Source organism: Ambystoma mexicanum, chromosome 2p (assembly GCF_040938575.1).
Source record: "Ambystoma mexicanum isolate Mex_15411 chromosome 2p, UKY_AmexF1_1, whole genome shotgun sequence".
NCBI classification, from domain to species: domain Eukaryota; kingdom Metazoa; phylum Chordata; class Amphibia; order Caudata; family Ambystomatidae; genus Ambystoma; species Ambystoma mexicanum.
Genome location: NC_090923.1, coordinates 1,434,547,869 through 1,434,571,562, shown reverse-complemented (window position 1 = coordinate 1,434,571,562; position 23,694 = coordinate 1,434,547,869). Strand labels below are relative to the sequence as shown.

At 45.7% G+C, this 23,694-nt stretch overlaps 1 protein-coding gene across 6 annotated transcripts in view; it reads left to right on the top strand.

Annotated features, from left to right (window-relative positions):
* The window catches only part of LOC138567588 (autophagy-related protein 9A-like), a 446,942-nt gene that overhangs the window by 362,834 nt on the left and 60,414 nt on the right, over positions 1-23,694 (top strand). For all 6 annotated transcript variants that reach the window (XM_069645965.1, XM_069645964.1, XM_069645966.1 and 3 more), the window contains one exon: positions 12,878-12,965. In XM_069645965.1, coding sequence (XP_069502066.1) covers positions 12,878-12,965 — 88 coding nt within the window. The remainder of the gene's footprint in view (positions 1-12,877; positions 12,966-23,694) is intronic.

Below are 23,694 nucleotides of genomic sequence, written 5' to 3'. Positions count from 1 at the left end.
TTGCACCAAGCAGTATGCGGATTCCAAAAGACCACCAGGACCATCCTACGCAGTGGGTGATAAGGTTTGGCTATCCTCAAAACTACTGCCTCGCCATCTACGACCTAATAAGTGGGCTCCCCGGTACTATGGCCCTTTTCCCATAAAGGAAATCATTAATCCAGTGGCCTTCCAGCTCAAACTACCAGACTCTTGGAAGAAGATCCATCCAGTGTTCCATACGTCTTTAATAAAGCCTTGCATCCAATCCTTGCGGACTGCCCCCAGGCCTAATCCTGTAATTATTATCAATGACCAGCTGGAATACGAAGTGTCCAGGATATGTGACTCCAGGTACAAACATGGTCAGCTGCAATACCTGGTTGAGTGGAAAGGGTACCCTCCTAGTGAACGCGCCTGGGAACCAATCTCAAATTTAAATGCTCCCAGATTACTCAGAAGGTATCATCTCATACACCCGGGTAAACCCGGAGGGACGGGTCTTCGGAGGAGGCATGCTGTCATGAACCGTCGGATATGTCCCTTTTGGACTTCCTGGTCCTTGACGCATCGGGGCTTACACTCTGCTGTACTTCCAACATGGCCGTTGTTAGGGAGAATTCTCTGTATAGGCTAATTTCCCAAACCTAGTGAGTCCCCCAGCAGCTTTGCTGGATTTTTGGGGTTTATTTTTTTCTCCTGCTAAGAGTGAGACTCTTTTTCTCCCACTCTTAGACATGATTTGAGATATCCTTTGACTTTGTAATATGTTTTATGTGCTATGGGGTCTTTTACTCCATAGGGTTTCATGTGTTTTTGGTAAGTGTGTTACACAGCACCCTCCGTGCAGTAACACAGGGGTGTCATAGTGATCCCCAAACATAGACTCCATACCCTGGGACTGACTACTGTCTCCTAGGGCATGTAAAATCACCATTGACTTTGCTAGTCTTAAATTGTGAACAGAACCAGTACAAACCATGATATTGTGGAAGTACTGGTAGGGGTAATTAGATTGCCCCTGGGTCTGTTTGTCGAGGGGGCACCATGCAGTAACCCCTCGTCGAGTTTCTGGCTGGTGGCAGTGGTTGCCACGCAAAATATTCCACCGGAATATTTCCTATGGGATTTTCCCATTCATTTTAAACGCACCACTTTTTTGGTGCAATGTTAAAGATGCTGCTGGGTTATTTATTTAATATTTATTCCCCGGTTGGGTCTTTTTGCCAGGACTCCGTTTTAAAATGGCGTTTGTGTTCGCCTCTGTAACTCCAACCCAAGTCGAGCCCTCTGTTCCACTTTTGGTGGGCTTCTGCACAGAAGCCTCCAAAGGTGGTGCCACTCTGTCTGGTTCTACAGGATGTGTGTGTGGGGGGGGGGGGGCTTAGGCGCCCTGGACTGAGTTGCCTCGGCAACTAAAGTCACACTTTTGTGTGATTGGCCCAGTGGTGAGCCGCCCGGCTCACCACTTAGCATGTTTGAGTGACAGCTAGGACTGGTGAATGGGGGTTTTCTGCATAAAAGCAGGGCTTTGGGGACTGGAACTTCAAAGTCGCCACAGGACCTAAAGAATCCGAAGAGGGAGAAGCTGAGCCGACCTGCAATGATGACACCACTGGTGGAGCCCTGCTGAACCGCCTCACCACTTCCCGACGACAGAGAAGATCTTCAACCTGGAGATCATCTTCCTTTGAACTGGTGGGGTTAACCAGTTCGCCCTCTTCAACTTCCTGGATCGTCTTGTGGTCGAATCGCCCGTGCCAAGCACCCCGGCGGCCGGATAGCCACGCTTCACCACTACCGCGAATAAAAGGGTAGTACCTTTTAACCAGGAAACTCCGCGGCTGGTTTCTTCCCTGGCAGTGCAACGACCTCCAGCTTTCCTCCACGTTGAGATCTTCTCTTCCCCTGGATGAAGCACCGACTTGCACCCGCTGCCAGGAACAACTGCCCCCGCTGGAGCTTTCTCACCATTTCAGGTAGTGTCCCGCCTGGTCTCCCTTGCAACAGACTGTTAAAGGTGTCCCGTAAATCCTTGACTCTCTATCCTGGGGTGACCTGGGACCTGTTAACTAACTTTTTCTGAACTGATCCAACTCTTTTTGAACTATCTGCAAAGACTTTTAAAGTATAATTCAACTGTGTGATCTTGGACACATTCCGCCTTGCTCTCCAAGAGTGGGCCTGGCCTAGGAACTTTCTTGCTCTACAGTAGACTCTGCCTTTCCTGACTTGCTGTGGTTTTTTTAAAAGTGTTGGTATTGTGTGCTTTTCTAATTCTGCCTTTTCCCTCTCTTTTTAACTAACTTATTGGAGTGCCATCTTAGGTTAAGCGCTCACCTCTGTCTGCAAATAAGTGGTGTTTTAAACTAAGACTTGTTCAATAAGTAATCAGGGATGTATATATATTAATAGTGACTGCGTTTTGAGCTTGCTTGCCATATTAGTGCTAGTGTATTTTTAGAAGTGTGTTGTTTTTAAATAAATAATTATATACTTTTATACCAAAGCTCTGGTCCGTGTTTGCTTGTGCTACTGTATTTTTGTACCTAATGTGTACCCAACACTGGTGGGGGCATCACCAAGAGTGAGAGGAATGCCGTTGGGAAGCCATGAGCCAGTGCAGTATAATCGTGAAGAGCGATGCTCCAGCTGGATGTAGCTTAAGAATGGTTTAGTTGGTTTGGTGAGGACAGGAGGCAGAAGAACGACGCCCAAGAGACCAGAGGAGAACCGTGTGGAAGGAGTGTGGAGGTTGTTGGAGAGAGGGGTTTGTAGAGTGGTTGTTCATGAGTGAGGAGAAAGTGAAGTAGTGGTAGTGGAAAGGAGTAGGGTAGAGGAGAGGAAGTAGGAGTTGAAAGGCGTTGCAGATGTAGTGGTAGCAGTGGAGTGGTAGTGAGAAGTGGTAGTTGCAGTGGCGGTAGTAGTGAGTTGTAGAAGGAGACACTAGTAGAAGAGCAGGAGTAGTGGTAGTAGAGGAGAGGTGGTAGCGTGATGGGTAAGTGGAGTGGTAGAAGAGTAGGAGTAGTGGTATGAGTGAATAGGTAGTTGTGTGAAATTGGTAAGGAAGTGAAGTAGTAAGGAGGAGAGCAGAGTGGTAACAATTAAGAGCGTAGTAGTTGGTGTTAGTAGCAGTAGTACGAACAGTAAGAGTCGAGGTGTAGAAAAGGAGGAAGAAGAGGGAAAGTAAGTACCATCAAAGGGTGGAGGTAGGAAGGTGGAGTCAAACATCAGAGTGTTAGCATGGTGGGAAGGAGAATTTGGTGGGACACCAGTGTAGAGGAGGGCAAGGTGAGATTGTGCTTGTGTGCGGGAGTGTCTCTAACTGGATGGAAAACGCCACCATCCTTGAACGCCCATGGAACATTAAGCAGGGCTTGGAGAAGGGAAAGCTAACAGGCCCTAGGTTGTCAGCCATCTTTTTGGGAGACCACCGCACCACTAGTCCAATGAACAGACATGAGTTAGAGCCTGAGTCCTAACCGAGGGTTACTGACGTCTAGGCTAGGGTGGAGGTCACCCAAGGGAGACTAGATGTAAGGGACTGCCTTGGAGCCAAAAGACCCCAGTTGTCCCTGAAATACAGAGATCCCATAAGTCAGCATGATTGTTTTAATAAATACCCTTGAAATGATACAAAGAGACTCAGGAGTGGTTATTTGTTGCAACCCTATGATCTCTCTAGAAGAGATCCTATGATTTGATCAAGGCGGATGATTGCACCCTCATTCTGGGACTTGCATGGCTACGCCTACTCATTCCATATATGGACTGGACTGCTTGCACGCACAATTGAGAACCAAGGCACAATATGTCAAAATGACCTCCCAAACTTCAATATGCATCCAGATGTGCTCTGCTCCTGGAAGGACAGTTGTTGCAGTAAATTCAATACCAGAAAAATATCAAGCCTTTCGGGTTGTATTTGTGAACCCTGAAGAAGAGAACCAATCTCCACAGATGGAGTAAACTTGTTCCATTGATCTTCGGCCTGGGGCAATGGTTACCTTGGGCCTAAGCTCTGTCCTTTATGAATCAGAAAAGCAGGCTCTTCCATACTATTTGGATGCCAGTTTGAGGAACCGACTGATAGTTGAGTCAAGATCACCATTTTCTTTGTCCCGAAGATAGGCAATTCCAACTTGAGACTGCTTGGGTGAAAGAGGGTTAAACAAGGTCACAATAAAAGATCAATACCCGCTTCCTCTGAATTAAGATTTTTGGAGGCTGTACGCAGGCTGTTAATCACTTTGTCAAATGATTTTCTGAGGATTATCAGTGAATTTGAACGAAAGCAGGTGACGAATAGAAGACGGTCTTCAGATCTCCATTTGGTCATCAGGAAACAGGTGATTCCATCGAAAACATTTAATCGACATCGAATTTCCGATTACTGTGCAAATTACGCAGGACGAAATGCTCGCAAACCATTATGATCGGGTTGGAACAGATTGTGTTTACATCTGTAATACCGTACAGGGGGGGGGCAGGTTTGCGGGGCTGTCCCCCGCTCCCCTTGAACAGTAAAATGTGATTGGAGGGGGGGCTGCGGGGGTTTTCCCCGCTACATATGTAACGATGGCAGGTGAAAAATGAAAACAATATGCGAGTTTTGGAAATAGCATCGCACGAAACAGAGCAGGACGTATTGGCGCGGGCAGTTCGGCGCAGACTGGTTCGGCACAGGTGCCAGTTTGGCAAGGGGACGTTACGGCGCAAGCTATGTTTTGGCTCGAAGACTGTCATTTTTTTCGCACCAAAACATATTGAAATATGTCCCTTTTAAAAATAATAATAATGAACGATGCTGTTCAAATGTGTCACTTGTGCACGTGCATGGAGTACCCCCTCAGCAAAGAACCCCTGCAGACCTAGGACAGCTTGTGACATAATGGTGTGATTGCTTATTTCACGTTTTCCTTTCCTGTTCATCCTGTGGTTTGTGATCGCACTCCTAATAACTCCGGTAATTATAAAAGGTTGTAGCAAAGTGGGTGCAACACCCAGGACACTAGTCCTAATCGGAGCATGGCGTTTTGAGGAGAGGAACACAAATTACAATTGAGCTGCGAAAAGTGATCCCTTTTATTTCCAGTACTACACATTCACAAGACTTTGGGCACACACACTACTTAAAGTGCGTGCTTCTGCTACACGCATGTGGGCAGCTTTCACTGGAGTATCCCGCAGTATGTACCCAAATTAAAAGCTGTGGTCTCCTGCATCAGATCATGGGAGTCAGTCCCAGCACTTCGAGTGATGACGCCCTGTGTGACCTTGGGTGAGTCGTTTCATCTATTTGTTTGCTGAAAGCTAGCGCTGTATATCCAACTAGAGGTGGTGCAATGGTTTACAGAGAGATGCACATTTCAGATTGAGCATTCAAAGAATGAATGAATGTTATGGTGGAGACTTGAGATGTAATTTAGGGTTAAGTAAAAACAATTTTAAAAATCGTAGGTGATTGGTTGAAACTGTTTAAAGAGTCTGCGATGCATTCAGGCGGTTTTGTTCGGATGTTAAGCAGAATACAAAGAACCTTCCAACTTGAAGGAACGAGTGAATGGATGAATGAGACGTACATGAAGCTTAGATCTTACTTCGTGCCAGGTTTCAGTGGTTTATCCAGTCCTGGTTTTACGTCCCATTCTTTTTCTTGTTGACTTGCACCAACTACAAGGGGACAAAGCAAACCTGAAAATGGGACTAGGCGAGTTCCAACTGTAATGGGACCACTTGAAGCCTCTGCTAGTGCAGCATTGCGACCTGTTCACCTCTTAACTCTGCGCCTGAGAGTACAAGTGGGCGGTGAGTTGGCAGAAGAAGCAGCTTTGCAATTTCTTTGAAAGGTTTTGTAGATGCAGACAGCCTGGATCATAATCCCTGCCCCTAAAACTGTACGCTAGTTGTCTTATCTTCATGTATCCGGTGCCCTGGTAACCAAGGAACCTTTAAGCATCATATCTTTTTACCTTTTTTGTAATGTAAATGTAATGTCTTTCTGTGCTACACGCGGCACTTGTCGTGTCCTGCCAGTTTCGTAACATGACCTGATTCCTCTGTAACCTTCTTAAACAAATTTGGCCGAGTGATGACGGTTCCAGTTCAGGGGGTTCATTTTCAGAATGTACCGGCTTGTTAAATAAAGGCTCCGGACTTCAGCAGTCTGAAGTCCACGTCTTTGGTTTCTGGAAAGTGTGTTCCATATCCCCAGATGCACAGTTGTTGTTGCAGTGCCACTGACTGGAGAGTGCTTCCAAACTTGATCTCTTTTGACTATAAGCTGCCTGTGTCGGGATGGCTTCAAGTGAATCACTAGTTCGAAGGGTGTGGACGAATACTCTGCAGCATCAAGGCCATAGTCATGCAGTGATGCCGGGCACATCCCCTCCTGCGACTCTTTCAGGGCATGTAGCCACCTCTTGCCAGAGTGGCAGTTTACCCAGTGCGCTGCCTAGGTGCCCAGGTGCCACCCATTACAGTAGCTGAAACATGTTTGGCAATGTTTGGCAAGTAATTAAGTCTGAATGTCACTGAGATGTAGGTGTGCTAGTGGATGGGTATCACTGATATGTGCACGTGCTGGTTTATGAGGATCAAAGATCAAGGTGTCTGAGCATTTCATATTTGTTTTGGTGTGCAAGTATCACATATGTGTGAATATATGCTGATGTATGAGGATCACAGATGTGGGTTCTGTTGTCTGAGCATCAGAATTGTGTGTGTAGTGTTGGAAGCATCACATAGGTCTGTGTTTGGGCTGCACACCACAAAGGGGTGAGTGTGTTCTGGGGTTTGCACATCAAGAGGTGTGCATTAATTCACCAATCTGCTGCAATAGTCTGGAAGTCGGAGCTTTGAAATGGCGGTTCATTCCGTGCAAATGCAGCCTGTTAACAGGCACAGTACCTGTCCACGTGCTGGATTTGCGTAGAATGATACTTTTGAATTTGGCGTGAGGGAGTTTAGACGTGGCTGCAATGTCAGCTACGTCCAAACGTCCATCGCACCAATTCGGCCTCACCAGAAAGGCTCCTGCGGCAAAATGGGCGTGCCAATTCGGCAGCTGCAGCGAATTGGCAGCACCGAACCGGCGGTGCCAAAAGAGGGTGTACCGCGTACAAAACTGTCAAATGCCACACAATGTGCAATTTGACAGTATTGTAGGATGACGTTTAAAAAATAGCATACGTGTGCCGTTCAGGTTATTTAAAACCTGCTGTCAGAACGTTTATGCGAAACATATTAAGCGGATTTTCGAAGCGCAGTATAATCATGAGACGAAATCTGACGCGCAGTATTCAACCCAAACTGGTCATCATGAATAAGGAGTCATTTCCTTTGGATTTACCAATGCACCCACTGTATTCCAGCAATTTATGGATCATGTTTGTGTGAGTTACTAAAGTATTCAGTTGTTGTTTGCCTGGGTGATGTACTGGTTTCTCTAAAAACAAGGTGCTTAAGCAGCACGTGATTTGAAGTACTACAAAAACTGTGACGCCAGTTTTCCACCAAGCCAGAAAAGTGTTCCTTCGATTAGCTCCCTTTATGCTATCTCAGGTCTAAATCTTGTCCCAGGAATGTGTGGCAATGGATCTTTGAAAGGTTAATGCTAATTTGGGATGTTCTTTCCCTACTTCCTTGAAGGAAGTTCAGGAAGTGCAGAGCTTTTTGGGGTTAGCCAATTTTTACAGAAAATTCATCCCTCCATTCTTGTAACTCTTACCTTGGACTCCGCGGGAACACCACTCCTGATGACCTTAACTATTCTTCTCTGAGTGCGTGGTTCTAGCACTAACCCTTTATTTCTTCAATCAGCAGATAAAATCTGTGGAGTATAACAACTGATCAAAATGGGTTCTGAGTATGCAGTAGACTGTTTTTTCTCACAAGTCAACCTCTTCACCTTCCTAAATTCACCCTGCTCACCTTAGCTTATGTTATAATGGGCTCTCCATCCTGCATCTGTGCAGGGGCGCAAGTTCTGAAGAAGGGCACTGGTGAATGAGTAAAAAAGGAACTACATATGATTGATGAGGTGCTAGGAAAATGACGAACCCAGAAACCCCAGGAGAAAACTATCAACAACTGGGCCAGTTCTGGAAGAATTCCTAAAACTTTATGTGCATGGGAATGATACGTGTATAAACTTTACCTAAAAAGGAATGACCTTCACCTAATGTTCCACAGACGGACAAGAATTAAGTAAAAAGCTGCACTTAGCACACAAGCGTTTCCAACAACTTTTCCTGTCAAGCAACACGCCGTGCTAAATGATCTCCTCACAAAACCCTAATACATCGAAGAGAAAACGAGAAAATGAGTAACTAAATGTATCATTTAAACTCAGTGCATATCCTCATAACGTGAATAACGGAAAAGCCGTGACTAAATATGCGCTGGAATCCAAAACCTTTCACCTCCCAACCCATAGCCTTCGTAATGCTTTGAGGAATAACATATGGCAACGAGCCAGCCCTAGTTAAGTTCTAAAGGCAGCGCAGTAACAATTGTATTCGCACTCACAGCTCCCGTAAGCCTTAAGGAGCGAAGCACGGCTGAAAAGACCAGCGTTCATAAAATATAAGCTACACTGTTGCGAACTAAACCAAACCACTGTATTTCACAATGCGCTGTACTTGTGGAAGAAAGACGGAAGACCTCTCCTGACAGCTTCCTCAGAGAACAAACGCCTTTTTTCCACATTGGCAAAAGCTACTGGAGGGACCGGAACTCGACAGGAAAAAAGGGGCAGAACTACAGGAGAAATAATCTGAGGAAACAACTAGAAACACTGTGGTGTAACAAGGGGAACTATGACTGAAGTGTTTTCTGTGAGAGATGAACTGCGGTAAGCGTCCGCTGTTAAGCCAAGGATGCGAAGCGCAGCATAACGGAGGGGAGGGGCTTATATACTCACAGAGCCCATACTATTGGACTGCGCTACAGAAACCAGGTAAGGCCACCTGGCAGCCATAATGAGTGATACAGAACAATTGAATTGTTATGGACCAGTATGTTTGCTACTCTTAATCCAGGAATGGTGCGCCACAGCCCAAGACCACCTCAGAGAATTTTTATGGCAAAAGTCCCGTGGTCATGACAATTCTCCTGACTTCAGCTGACTTGAACACAGCTTATTAAAGAAAAGGAGCTAGGTTCTTCTGGTCCTTCTGAAGCTGAAGGTATATTTTGTCTCTGCTCCTGTCGTATGCCACTCTGACGCAACCTTCCCGTTTATTCATGAGACCTAGCGGAACTGTGCTGAAAGAAAAAAACTGGATCACATTGAGCATCCAGTTAATGATAATGATGTGTTATTTATATAGCACCTTAATCCAAAGCACTTTACAGAGCACATTTACATACAATATCACCCAACCGAAATTGGTACTCATTTATCGACCTCGGAAGGGTGAAAGGCTGAGTTGGCCTTGCCGGGATTCAAACCTGCGACCTGTAGATCACGATCAGATTGCAGCAGCGAGCGCTCAACCCGCTGAGCTATCTTACCTACATGAGGTTGCTTACCTTTTGAAGACAATTAACCAAAGGTGAATGCAACTGCTCTTTCCTTGAGAAAGAGTTATTGACCATGAAAGATGCCTGTACTAAATGGAGTCATCTCATGGTGGCCAGACATCCCCTTAATATTCTGATGGACTATCGCAGCTTACAAGTATTACTCAACCTGGGCCCATCGAGCCTGCTTGCTGTTTCTGCATTCCATTTCATTTGTGCAAAATGATTTCCAGGTGTTCTACATTTCTGTCAGACAAATCTGCAGTTGGTGGGGCTTAGATGGATTTCCAAAATCAGCCCTGGTGGGTGGATTTGGGGAGATCATCCTCTTTATGGTAAACCGGGAAGACACTGAGAGGTTCGCCAAAGCCCCAATCACGGCAAGCTAGGTGAGCAGTCAAGGCTCAATCTCAGGAAACTTGTGTGTGGTCTAAGGCACACAGAGCAAAACCAGTAATTCAAGTTAGACAGTAAGTATATAAAGTTATTTATTAGGCATTTAGTTAGACACTAAGAATATCAAAATCATGTCACACAAAGTATTTTAAAACGTATATGCACATTTACCATTAGGAGAATAGAATTGCATATTACTTAACTACCAGTGCAATACAGGTGAGTAGTCAGTCAAGGACAATTAGGGAGACCTCTTCAGAATCAACACAATAACAGCTTCCCTCAATTTTCATAAGACCAACCCTACGATGGCTTGAGTTCCAGAGAATGTCTTCAGGTTGGGTATATAGAAAAGATGCTTTGGTGATGATTATGGCTCTCAAAGTTAGATACAAGTTCAGTTAAGTACTCAATACAATCACACTTACTAGGGTAGGCCTAGGGAAGAATCTTTAATCCACGTTCCACCACCAAAGGTCAGGTCAGAGTGCTTTAGTGTCAGGACTTTACCTTTAGTTCAACCCTATTGAGGACAGGGGGAGATGGAAACATGTATGTTAACTTACCCCCCTGACTCCATCTTCCATAGACCACTGGAGGTATTTCAGAATCCATTTGGGACACAATCTTGTGAGCTTGGTCCGGTTGAGGAAGGCCCAGGGTCACGTTTCCAGATGTCCCTTTCGGCGCCAGGATTTAGTTTGGCAAGTGATGACAACAGTCTCTGCAGTCCCTTTGCTTTTTGTGGCACCTCTCTGGAATTATTTTTCTCTGCTGGATCGTGTTGCAACACTCATGCCTGGAGTACATGGAGTTCAAAAACAGCTCCGAAGCGTGTAGCGCACACGTGTAAAACAACATGGTGACAAGTGGAGTAGTTCCTGTGAGGACGTGTCAACCATATCGCAAGACGGGCTTGCGAAAAGACAGTTGAGTCTGTTTTATTGAGCCCTCATAAGCGCTGCAGTGCATATACATATGGTAGAAAAAGGAAAGGCATATGCCCTCTGCAGCAAACCAACATCAGACAATAGTGCTATGGGCAAAGAGGAACAGCCTTCCACTTCAGATATGGCATGTCATACTTCAGGACAGGACCCCAGTGCAAAGGGGCCACCTTTGAACCAAGGACATAAGGAGAAAAGTACTGCATTTATTGGGCCATGACATTGATGCTAATGGCGGAAAAGATCACAATCAAGAACTGACGGAAGGGAGTCGGACCTTAGATACTAAATCAACAATGGTCGATAACATTTCCCTTCTGAATTTGTTATTCCCTACAAACTGAAATTGGCCTGGAAGGGCGGCAGGTTTGAAGAAAGGGGAAGGAGTTGGCTGAGACAATGGAGAATGCTCAGATTAAATCATCAGAGGAAAATAACGTTGGCTTTCACCAAGTTTATAAGTTGATAGTATTGATGTCAATGTAGAAATCTGTTTTAGAGAGCTCAAGGATATCCTCATCCTCACTGGCCACTTTACAGTCTGACGTAAGAATACTCCTGAAGCGCTGCAATAAGCTACGTCCCGATGTCTGTGCACATGGTCGAAATTAAGGAGATGTGTGCTGCTACTGCGGCTCAGTAGGCTCCTTACATTGGCTAAGGGTCCAGAATTGAACATTTCTGCAGAAATGCAGATATGTAGGATCTGTGGGATCGCAAAAATGATTGTCTAATCAGCATGTTATGACTGCAACCAAAAACCTTGGTGACTTGTATACATTACATCTTGGAATGCTTGTACATGACCGTAGTAATATAAGAACAGGTACATTCTAGGATTATTATCTTAATGCTAAGACATTGGCCCGAAGGCCTGCACTTTATAGAGTTTGGGAATGAGTGGAAGCAGTTCTACTAATAAAGGGTGGAGTTTAATTGGCCTTTGAGGCCTTACTGTGAATATTTTAGAATTGGGTAGGAATTGCATCAATGGCCTTTTATTAATGTAGGTTGGCAGGCACTGGTCTGTATACCCAATTTAATGAATTGCCTAGAACGTTGATTGATCATGTAATGTTTTATGTGTATATAATGCAATTATTTTACAATCTAGTTTTATAATTTATGCACATTTTATATTTGATCTTGGATATATATTCCTAATATTCTGATATTTTGGTAATTTCTTGATATTTATGAATTGGATAATTGTATGATTATTCTTTTATTTGTGATTAATTTAGTATGTTTTTAGAGTTTTAAACTTTTCTTAACACAATTTCTATTTGGAAATTAAACACCTTTCCATAAAAACATAATTGATGATTGAGAAGATGAGTAGATTATTGCAAGGAACTATTGTTGAGGGACGCATAAGGAAACATTGAACTTTGAGGAAAGTGTGGCTGAGTAGTCAGGAGAAGGAATGGAGAAACCTCAGGAAGGCGAAATGGAGGTGATGGAAAGAAGTTAAGGGGGAAAAATGGGTATCCTCCCGGAGGTGGAGGAGGTAGTAGGAGAAACTGAGGAAGTGAAATAGAGGACTGTTAAAGGACTATGCGAGGGAGACTTGGCTTGGAGTTCAGCATTTAGATTCATTATTGAGGAGAATATTAAAGGGAGTTATATATATTTTTTTTAAATCCAGCGCTCACCCCACGCAGAGGGTCTTGGAGTGCCTTACAAAGTTCAAAAGGGAGGAGGGGTAAAATAAGTTAGAATATTTTCATCACAGGCTAGAGAGTGGATGTCAGGAGAGGTGGTCTGGTTGAAATAGGTATGGCAAAATAGAACATGTTACTGTCTACTTTACTGGTTGCACCTGTCCGTAGAGCATGACTTCAGCAATGGGATGCACGACTCTCCTTAGTGTTGGCCCAGTGACCATATGTAGGGGCTTTTGTTCTTATGGCTTGCCTCTGTGACAGTGGGCAGGACGTTCAGCCCCTGCTGTTAATATGCATCACTTTAAATAGCTGTCTGTTGTTGGGAGTACTTCTAACTTATGCCTTGCTTCCTTTTCTCCCTAGGTCCATCAGCAGCAGCAGCATGGTCCGGGTCAGCCATTAGGACTTTGGCAGGCAGCCTCTGTACAACGAGGACGTTCTTCAGACTCTGGTGAGGAAGTCATTCACACAGCTGTGCATTAGTCATCTGAACAGGTTATAGAGGAGTTTGTCACATATGTGCATGACGCCGGATTCATGACTCGGAGCTTGGCAATTTACTTGTGGCTGTTGAATGTTGTCATCAAGGTCTCTTGCTTCCTGGATCAAAGCCCATCACTTATTCCAGTTCCATGCAGACAGTGTACAAATATTATTTTGCATCAGGAAAGTAAATAAGCAGGCTAAAGCGATTATAGTCCGGAATGGATTGCTGCTACAAACTTTGTTCTAACTGACAAGACCATGGTCTTACTGTTTCAGTGTAATTTCAAACACAGATCCATTTGCTTGTCATCATCTTGGGGCACCTTACTGATTTCGACCAATTAAGCCAGTAATCCTGGCATTAATTTGGATTCTGTTTGGTTCTTCGCTATGTGTATCATGGTAGCGAAAACAGAAAACATTCAACTTCATCTGTTGAACATCCTGCCCCTTTTAAACGGCCAATGCAAGGTGATTCTCTGCAAGGTCTTGATCCTCCCTCAATTTGATCACTGCAATAGCGTTATGCTGGCATGCCAAAATCTTTGATCAAAAAAGTACGATGGGCACCACCTTAAAAATGTATAATTGCTTTACAACACGTTTCTATCTATACATCTGTGGTAGAGTAGAGAGCACTACAGTTTAATAGCCCCAGGCACTGCCGCTAGAACGACTAGTTCTGCTGCGTGGTCAAAGTGACTGAAATTCAGTTTCATCAAAAGTAAACATAGTTTCAATAAAAACACTGCACTTCCAAATAAATCTATAATCAACTCAATGTGATGATATAGTGATTTAATTCATTCAAAATAATGGTGCACAATGAGGAAGTCGGAATCACACATTACAGAAGCCATCTGTTAAGGATTCTAAAGGGGCGTCACACACCAGACCAGGACTCTTGACATTGGCAGAGGATGCAGCGCACAAGTAAAACACTTTTACTTTATTTACTAAGAATTCAGATTGAGAAGGCACCCAACCTGTCTCACACCCCCTTTACAAATACCCCGGGACGCAATGGACCATAAACCAGGCCGTTGTGTAGTAGTACAATATTTATTTATTTTTTAAATTCAAATGAAAACCACACATTTAATTTAGGGCAGCAATCAGCAGTGTGGTGACAATTACACTGTAAATTGATAGAATGCACTTAGTTTGACCCTGTTCCATAAGATATACAATGCACAATTGAATAAAGGCAAGAGTACTTTTTGGGTAGGGTTTTCTGATAGCACCACTGTTAAACCCCTATTAACTGAATTTTGTGTGGATAGAAAGGAGTACCAAGGAGTACACTAGGCAAAAATTTAAATCCGACCTTCCCCCTCGAAATGGGAGGCAAATCGGATTGAAAACCTTTGCAATTGAACAAAATAGCACTCGGAATGACTAAATAGTTATTTTACATATGCGGTTGAATGAATGAGGTAAAAATGAGGATGGCTGTATGAAAGAAGTCAGCAAACTACAAGGCAGTGTACTAGCAACCGGGCATACAGTTCAGAAAATCAACTTTGGAAGGAAGAACACAGTGCAACAAAAGCACACGTGGAGAAAATGCAATGGCTTATTTTCATGGGTTGAAAATGACAAATCAGTTTGTAAAATGGCCTATACAGGCATAATCGAAATTTGGTTTTTATGCTAAAGTACAAATGCACCTTACAGGTAGTATATGAAAGCGAAAGGGTAACTCTGAAGGATTCTTGAAGGGGAAGGTTTTTTTTTTTTTAAATGAAAGCAATTGCACAGGGAAAATCGGTTTGAAAAGGAAAATGACACGTTTTACTAAAACTATATTTTCGTGACAAGATTATCAACGAGAGAAACGCCCGTGAAAAGGGTTAAGCTGCAGTCTTAACCCCCCACACACCACACCGGTTTCACTTTGTGGGAATTACTTAATTTATCCAAATAGTGCTAATGACATATACAACAGACTAAAATGATTGGGAAGGAACAGCGCTAACACATTGAGATCACTACAGATGTTCCTAAGAACAGGGTACACAGAGGATTCTGACAATTTTAATGATTTTTCTAGGGCAGTTTTAGGATCTCTGTGGGACTGGACCTAATACAAGGTAACGAAGCAAGAGATTCAGTTTGTGGTTACTGGGGAAGAGAAATACTCACAACAGGCACTTGAATGGGGTGGGTTGGACAGCTAACCGGTTTTCTGGACAGTGAGGCAAGATCTGGTCTCTGTTCAGTGGCGTGCTCTCCTAGAAGGGACAGCTGAGCCTAGTCTGGTCACTGGAACAGCGAGGTGCGTCAGCGAGGCAAGCAGGTAGCGGGGCAAAAGCCGGTCTGGTCACAGGATACTCAAAAAAAGAGTACCACAGCTTTCCCACTTTTTCCTTGAATTATTGGGATTTTAGTAGAGTTTTAATTCTGGATCAGAGGTTTCACCCTGGGTAAGACCAGCTAGCTCTGTCCTGGCTGCTGGGATCTGGAATCTTGCAGGGTGAATATGGAATGTCTGGATCTCTGGGTGGGCTGGAGCTGGAAATTCCGAAGAGTGTCTGTCCAGAGCTCCCTATGCCTCCCCTTTATATAAGGCGCATGACATCCGAGTATTTTTACTATGTGGGCTGAACTCAGCTATGCCTGCCTACCTCTAATCGGATAGCTCCAGCTGTAATGTCGCCTCCTCCCTGGAAGCAGTTCGGACTGAAGGAGGGGACTCCGTTTTATGATAGATGTTTTATGATGCATCTTTGTTTCTCCAAAGTTACTTTTTGCCAAACAAGTTACGGAGAAAAACACTTTTTTTTTTTACCAACTTTATTTCTTCTCATGGGTTCAAATTATAAACCTATATGAGAAAACAGTATGCAGTATTCTTATCGATGTTCTTCTTTTCAGTTCTCATCTCAGACCTGCATAGGTACATGAGTTTTAACATTTTTAACTCCTCCCCCCTCTTATCTACAATAAAAGCCAATAACATTTAACCCCCTTTCAATCCACCCCTCCCCCCCATTCTGGGATGGTTCCATTTTACACCATTAGCTGGTTCAATTGTGATTTGGGCGTTGTCCTATGTTAACAGTTGCTGCAGGCCCGTTCGAGCCCTCAGCCCTCCAGGGAGCATTATCTCAGAATTGATCTCATCAAGTTTGGTCTGTGGAAGAAAGCTTCCCTGTCTGCGACAAAGTCTATACATGGGTCCCATACTTCCCTGAATTTCAGATCTCTGTTGTCTTTCAGGGCCCCCACCTTTTCCATTGCTAGTATATACCATATCTTAACCCACCAGCACGCAACCACTGGACTGAGTTTTTCTATCCTTGGGCCAGTGTTACTTTTGCTGCGTTTAACAGTTGTGTGATGAGGGTTGCGGTACTGCCTGTCTCAGCATACCCTCCTTCCACTGTAGTTCCCAGCAATATTACCTTTGGGTCATCTGGGAGTTGTCGCCCTGTAATTTCTTTTGTGACCCAGTATCTCCTTCCAATATATTTCAGCTTTAAGGCAGGTCCACCACATGTGGTATAGGTCCGCTCTGTGACCACATTGTCTCCAGCAGCTGGGGGGGATATGCGGGATTCATTTTATTTAATCTGTGTGGTGTTAGATACCACCTAGTGTATATTGTATGAGGTCTCTCTAATTGTGGTGCATTTGGAAGCTCTCTGGGCCCTCCTCCAGATCTGTTCCCATTCCTTCGCCGTGATAGGCGCTCCCAGATCCTTCTCCCAATTGTCTCTATATGTCATTTGATCCTCAACTCGCGAGGTGTCGAACAGCTTGTACAGTCTTGTTATTACTTTGTGGGACTGGCCCTCCTGTAGTGTAAGTTCCAGACCTGTGGGAGCCCTGATAGCCGCCTTCTTGACCCCCTCCTGGGAAATCCAGTGCCCGATTTGTATATGTGTACCTGTCTTTCTCCCCAATGTTGAATTTCTGCTTGCATTCCTCAAATTGTAATGGGGATCCTTCCTGATAAAACTCCTTCAAGTGGATCGGGTGTGGTGGACTCCAGTTTGCCCAGAATTTGTTCCATATGCCCGGAGAAGTCCTGATTGTGCGCCATTGGTGTTAGGGGGCATAAGCCCGGTGCAATGTGGTGCTTTGAGTGCTGTATCCCATGCTTTTAGTGAAGCACAGATGGATTCTAGCAGGTGTCCCTCCGCCCCCTTGGCCCCCGTTCGCAGAGCGTGTAATGTCCCTAGTGGGATTCTGGCCTCGCCTTGTTCAATTCCTACCCATCCTTTGTGTGCGTTTTCTCCTTTACATTTTAGCATGGGAGCTATCTGGACTGCCAGTGCGTATCTTTCAACATCGGGGAGTCCCAGTCCCCCCAGTAAAATTGGCCTGGTTAGGATTCTCTTTTGGATTGTAGGTTTCTTGCGGTTCCATACGAAGGTAACCAAATCCTTTTGTAGTTGCCTGCTCATCTTACGGGGGATCTCTATCGGGAGGGAGCTAATTACATATAGGAGGCGAGGCAGGAGGGTTATCTTAACTGCAGCTATGCGCGCAAACCATGAGAGTTCCTGGGCGTCCCATCTCGAGAGGTCTTCCTTTAATTGTCTCCATAAAGGCACTATGTTCTCCCCATACAGGTCTTTATATTCCCTTGTCATTTGGACACCCAGGTAGTCCATGGCCTTGGTTTCCCAATTGTAGTGGGTAATGTGCCCCCATTTCCTCAACCACTCCCACCTCCTCAGACACATTTAGAGCTTTTGATTTCCCATAGTTAATCGGGAACCCCGAAACCTTGGCAAATTCCCGTAATCTTTCAAGGGCTTTGGGTAATGATGTGGCGGTGTCCCTCAGGAACAACAGGATATCATCTGCATATAATGCAATCCTGTGCTCTACCCCTCCTGCCAATACCCCCTTTATTGCCTGGTCTTGCCTTATTGTAAATGCCACTGGGTCCATTGCCATTGCAAATATAAGGGGAAAAAGCGGGCAACCCTGCCGCGTACCTCTCCGAATTTGTATTGTTGTGGAGGGTCTGCCATTAACTATAACTGTTGTTGAGGGGAGTTTGAAATTCGCCAGGACCATCCTTGTTAAGGTAGGGTCACAGCCGAACTTCTTCAGTACCAGCTCCAAATACACCCAGTCCAGGCTGTCGAATGCTCTACGTGCATCCAAGGCCGCTAGGGAATACTTCTGCTTTGTCTTATTCCCCAAGTCTATAATGTCCACTGCCCACCTAATGTTATCCTGTGTGTCTCTGGCTACAAAAAATCCTGCTTGATCTTCATGAATTATTTGGGGTAGGACTGTCGCCAACCTAGTTGCCAGAATCTTTGCATATAGCTTGGCATCACTATTAAGTAATGATATTGGCCTGTAGCTAGCGCAATCTGTGGGGTCTTTCCCAGGTTTAAGAATTAAAATTGTAGTTGATTTCCCCATGTCTGGTGTGACTGTCCCAGTTTCCTAGATGTAGTTAAAAAGGTTAGTTTATGGACCCAGTAACTCTCTCCTAAACGTTTTGTAGAAACCATTCCCAAGCCCATCCGGCCCTGGTGACTTGTTGTGCGGTAAGTGTGATATTGCATCTCTAATTTCCTGGGCCGTTATAGGGGCTTGCAATCTAAAGTTGTCCTCTTCCGTTATCTGGAGGAGGGCCATTTTGGCCATGTAGTCGATTGGACTTGTGGGGACAATTCCTCTCTTTCGAGGAGGGCCAGGTGGAATCTTTCCATGATGTCTAATTTTCCTTCCTCTGTTGTGCTTGTCCCCCCTTTTGGGTTCTTCAGGCTCACTATGTAGTTACGGGACTTTTGTTAAGTTTAGCTGCCAAGAACCTATTGGCTTTGCCCCCATGTGCGTAGTAGGACTGTTTAGTGCGTAATAAAGATTGTGCAGTGTGGTCTGCCATGAGGGTTACTAATTGGGCTCTGACTTTTCAGAGATTTCTCACCGTTTTGGGTGTTTGTTTAGCCTTATCTTGTATCTCTGCTTCCCTCAGTTCCAGCTCCAGTTGCTGCTTAATTAGCTTTCTGTCCGGTGTGTAAACTGTGGTTTGTGAAATGAATTCCCCCCGAATTACTGCTTTCCCTGCATCCCAGATCACCCCCCAATTTGTGTCGCCGTTGGCGTTGTCCTGAAAATAGTTATTCAACACCGTTTCCATGTGGGCTCTAAGGGCAATATCTCGGAGTATAATCTTGTTCAATTTCCAGGTTCTGTTAATGCGATGTGAGTTCTTTTGTAGGGATCATTTTTAGTATAACTGAGGCATGGTCACTGAGGTATTGGACCCCTATTTGAACATTTTCAATCTGTGGGATGAGTGTGGATGATGTCAATAGCATGTCTATCCTTGAGTAGCCCCTGTGTACTGGTGAATAGTGAGTGTATTCCCTTTCTGATCTGTGGAAGAATCTCCACGTCTCTATAACCCCTAGATCTCTAAACAGTTTGCCCAAAGCTTGTCTATTCCTGCTGTCTGCTGCCGTAGGGGGGAAGAGTTTTGTCTAGAGAAGGGTCCAATTATGCAGTTCAAATCCTCCCCGATTATAATTTGTCCCTCGCACTTGCTCCCTAATTTCAGCAATATATCACCCATAAAGGTGTCTGGTCTGTCGTTCGGGGGATATAATGCTATTAATGTGTACATTTGGTCATGCATGACTCCCTTGAGCAGCAGGAACCTACCTTCTGTGTCTCTATGTACAGCCTTTGTCATGCCTTTGTCATGAATGGTAGTTTGGCGCTCAAGAGAATTGCAACTCCTCTAGTTTTCTTCCCCCCCACCCTGGAGGCAAAGTATTGCCTGGGGAATGCCTTATGGGCCAGGCGTTTCTCATCTATCGTGAGCAGGTGCATCTCTTGTAGGAATACAATTGCGGCCTGGAGCTCCATCAAGCGTGTTAGTATACTGCGTTTCACTGGCGAATTTAGGCCCTGCACATTCAGGGTCGGAACCGTCAACTCAGACATAAGTCTTGTGTTAGGGTTCCCGCGTTATCAGTGGGCCCTTTTCCAGCTAAAAATGGTGTATAATGTGTAGTCCCGGACCATACCTTGAACAGATCCCAACGTAACCAAATTTAAACACTTATAAACTTCCAAACTTGCTTTCCCCTCTCAGTGATGGGGCCAAGATGTCTATACACCTTCTCCGGGCTCCCCCAAGAGCATTGGGTCCCTTACTTCCCCCAGGGTCCCCCTCGCCAGGGCATATCTAGGTCTTGTTATAGGTTCCAAGATCTCCCCCCGCCCCTCTGCCCCCCCCCCCCCACCCCTGCCCCTCCGCCCAAGCTCCTCACTCTCCTTTCGGATTTACCTTTCGCTGTGTCCTTTTCTGTGCTCATCAATTTCTCTCAGTTCCGAGTTCCAGTTCGTAAGTATTCTGATCATTATGTGTGCTGATCTAACCCCTTAAAAGTTTATCTTGGTGTGGGGTCTTTTAGTGTGAGGTCTCTTTCACAACGATGTCTGGTGTCGGAGGACAATTCCCACCGTCTGGGGGCCTCCCCCTTTTTTGCTTGACGTATCCCAGTATTTTTCTGGGGTTCCTCCTCCTCCTCTAATTGCAGCAGAGATATTCCTTCTTCACATGTGGAAATTCGCTGTGGCTTTCCCAACATGAATTGCAGTCTAAAAGAGTATGCCCATCTGTATGCAATTTTTCTAGCCTTCAGCGCTCTCGTGACTGGCTGCATCAGTCTTCTTTTATGAAGCGTGGACAATGCTAAGTCCTGGAAAAGTTGAATTTGACTACCATTAACAGTAACAGTTTGTCGCGTACGGGCCGCTCGTAGAATTTCCTCCTTCATAAGGTACAAGGTCATTGCCATGAGTACATCTCTTGGCTTGGTACTGGGGTCGGATCGTTTGGGCCCCACTCTGTATTCTGTCAATGAGTATGTCTTCTGGTGGGGTACCATTTGAGTATAGTACTGAAGCACTGCTGCATTGTGTCTTTAAGGTCTTTGTCCCCAATCGCCTCGTCCAGGCCTTTGACCCGTATGTTGGACCGTCGTGATCGATTCTCGAGGTCCTCCGCTTGCAACTCTAAGTTATGGACTGCTCTGGAGATCTGTTCCAGGAGAATACTATTTTGTTTAACATATTCTGTTGCCTCCGAGAGGCCCCTCTCCGTGACATCCACTCTCTCCCCAATTTCGCAATGTCCTTCCTTATCTCCTGCAGGGAGGATTTTAGTTCTTCCCGAATCGTGCCCAGCTGGATCTGAAGGGAGTCCATCATTCTATTCTCCATGCTCCTCAGACATTCCTGTAGGTCCTCTTTGTTTAACGCCATGTTGCTGGTGCCTGTTGTGTCCGTCTCAGTACTTGAGTCCGCTTTGGTACTCCTATTTTGCTTCCCCTCCAGGGGTTGTCTCCAATATAGATCCAGCTGTCCGTTCCGTCCTCCCGCCTTGGATCTGGTTCTTGCTGGGGTGTACCTTTGTTTGGTGCCTGGCATCTGTATCGTGTGTCCGGTGGGTGGGCTAAAATATAGGTCGTTGTTATCCCCAGCTGCTTGTGGCTAGTGCTTTTGACCTTGTTAGCCCTCAAGAGCGTCAAACCTCGCCAAAAAGACTTTGATGGGTACCCGTGATGTGGATTCAGGCTGGAGCAGAACTCCAGTTACCAGAACCTCCGGATTCACCGTCCGCCCTGCCCACTTCTGCGATAAATTAAGGTTGTGCTGACTGCGCGGTTTGCTTCAGGAGGTCGTCCCTTCCCTCCGGGGCCTGGGCCTCAGCAACGGCAGAAAGCCTGGGGGGGGATCCCCTGTTGCGCCCTAGCGCAGGCTCCGTATGCCCCTTTTCTTCTGCCCCTTCCTTCTTTTGACCGCCTTCTGATTGTGGGCAGGAGCGGTGTGGTTTCAAGTCTCTGGGCAGGTCGGTAGGAGAATCCCACAAGCCGCCGGCCAGGTATGACAAGGTGCAAAGGGGCACAACCAGCTTAAGTTTGGACTTCTGTTTAAATTTCAGGCCGCGATGCCCTCCTTGCAGTCTGTTACTATGCAAGATCTTGTACTGAACTGCGGCCCCACGGGCTCCCCAGCAGAGTAGTCCCCGCCCTCCACCCATACAAGGAGGGGACGCGCCATATCAAGGTGCGGGCTGTCTATATTTACCCCAAATTTCGGGACCACCACAGTTCCACCATGGTCTAGAGGCTGGCTTCTACCCGCACCCTAGGGGCCTCCCCGTGAGGTCTCCCATGTACCTTTCAGAGAGCTTCAGGAGGAGGCGGCTCAAAATGTCAGTTGCAGGCTTCCCAAGTCGCCGCACTCTCCAAGCCCCCCAGGGCGGGTTGTCTGGGTCGCTCACTCCTTCCGTGCCTGTGGGAGCCCTGTTGTTTGCCCACTGTATTCACCCCAGGTCCTCTCAACTGCAGCCGTTCTGGAAGAATGGGGCCCCATGGGGAGCGCCGCCCACCAGCCGCGTTGTTGAAAACGGGGCGCGCCCCAACCCAGTCATCGGTGTTAGGCAGCGCGACACCCGCATGTATCTCAGAGCCTCCTCCGTGAGACCGTTCACGCGCTCCTTCAGCAGGTCTCCAGGGGGGCGGCCCAGCATTGGTGCAGCGCCGGAGTCTTCAGTCGCCCCTCTCCCGACTGAATGAAATTTCGGGGGGGGAGGGGGCGCTCACCCGCAGGACCGGCGCTCCCGGCTCACCCCGGCGCAGGTCACCAGCTCTTTCCCCACTCTCCATCTCGGCCAGCCCCGAGCGCCGTTCAGGAAGGTACCGCTCAGAGTTGTGCGCCAAATATGTTGCGGGAGGCGCTGTACAGCCCGGTCCGCGCGTCGTCCCAAGTTTTCGCGAGAGAGCGAACCACCGGGGCACGTCAGGCGATGGAGTTTGATGATAATCACCTCGGGTTTGCACCTTTCGAATCTCGCCTTAGCGGAGGAGCCGAGATATGCGTCCTCACGGTATGGCGGCCATCTTGGAGTCCGCAAAACACTTATTTTTTATACATGTCATCATCAGGAAAATTAGATAGGCAGACTCCATATTTTACACAAAACCTGGCATTCCAACTCCTAAGTTTGTACAGTGTTGTTTAGTCCTTCTAATACTCTTTTGTAATTTTTGGTGGGAACAGTTTCACCTAAAATTCTACAATTTTGTATTTGTACATATTATCACAGAGCAGGTTTTCATTCATTTTCAAAGTTCTACCATGCATACATTTCCCATAAATTACATTTTCCTGGCATTTGTGTCTCCAACATGCTAGGAAAAGCTACAATGTCTTATTTTAATGGCACACAAATTACATTTGAACTGTTAAAAATTCACATTACTGCATTTTCCGGTTGCAGAAATAAGTCTTAAAGTTTACTAAATAAGAAAAGTCTTTTCTCTTCCAAATGTGGGCATTCCTTCCAACCCACAGCCAAATGTCAGGCTCTAGTCAGCCTTAGTCCAGTGTTGTCATGGATTCACCTTTGAAGTTCTTCAGTTTGAGTTGAGGGATGGTGACACTAGGAATTCATACCCGTGTGTACTGGAAATCCACTGTTACAGGCTGGAGCACTGCTGCTTTGTCTGACGAGAGTGTAAGATCCTCCACCTTTGCCCATTCATATGCACCGGGGGCTGGTCCACTTGGAGGGGAGGGGGAGTAGATTCTGTTCCCAGGAAGGCAGGGCCCTTTGATGCTAGGGCCTACAAAAACCTATTCTGCTGGCCTCACAGGAATTGTATTTATTTCTTTATTTTTCTTTCTCTAACCAGAAAGTAAGT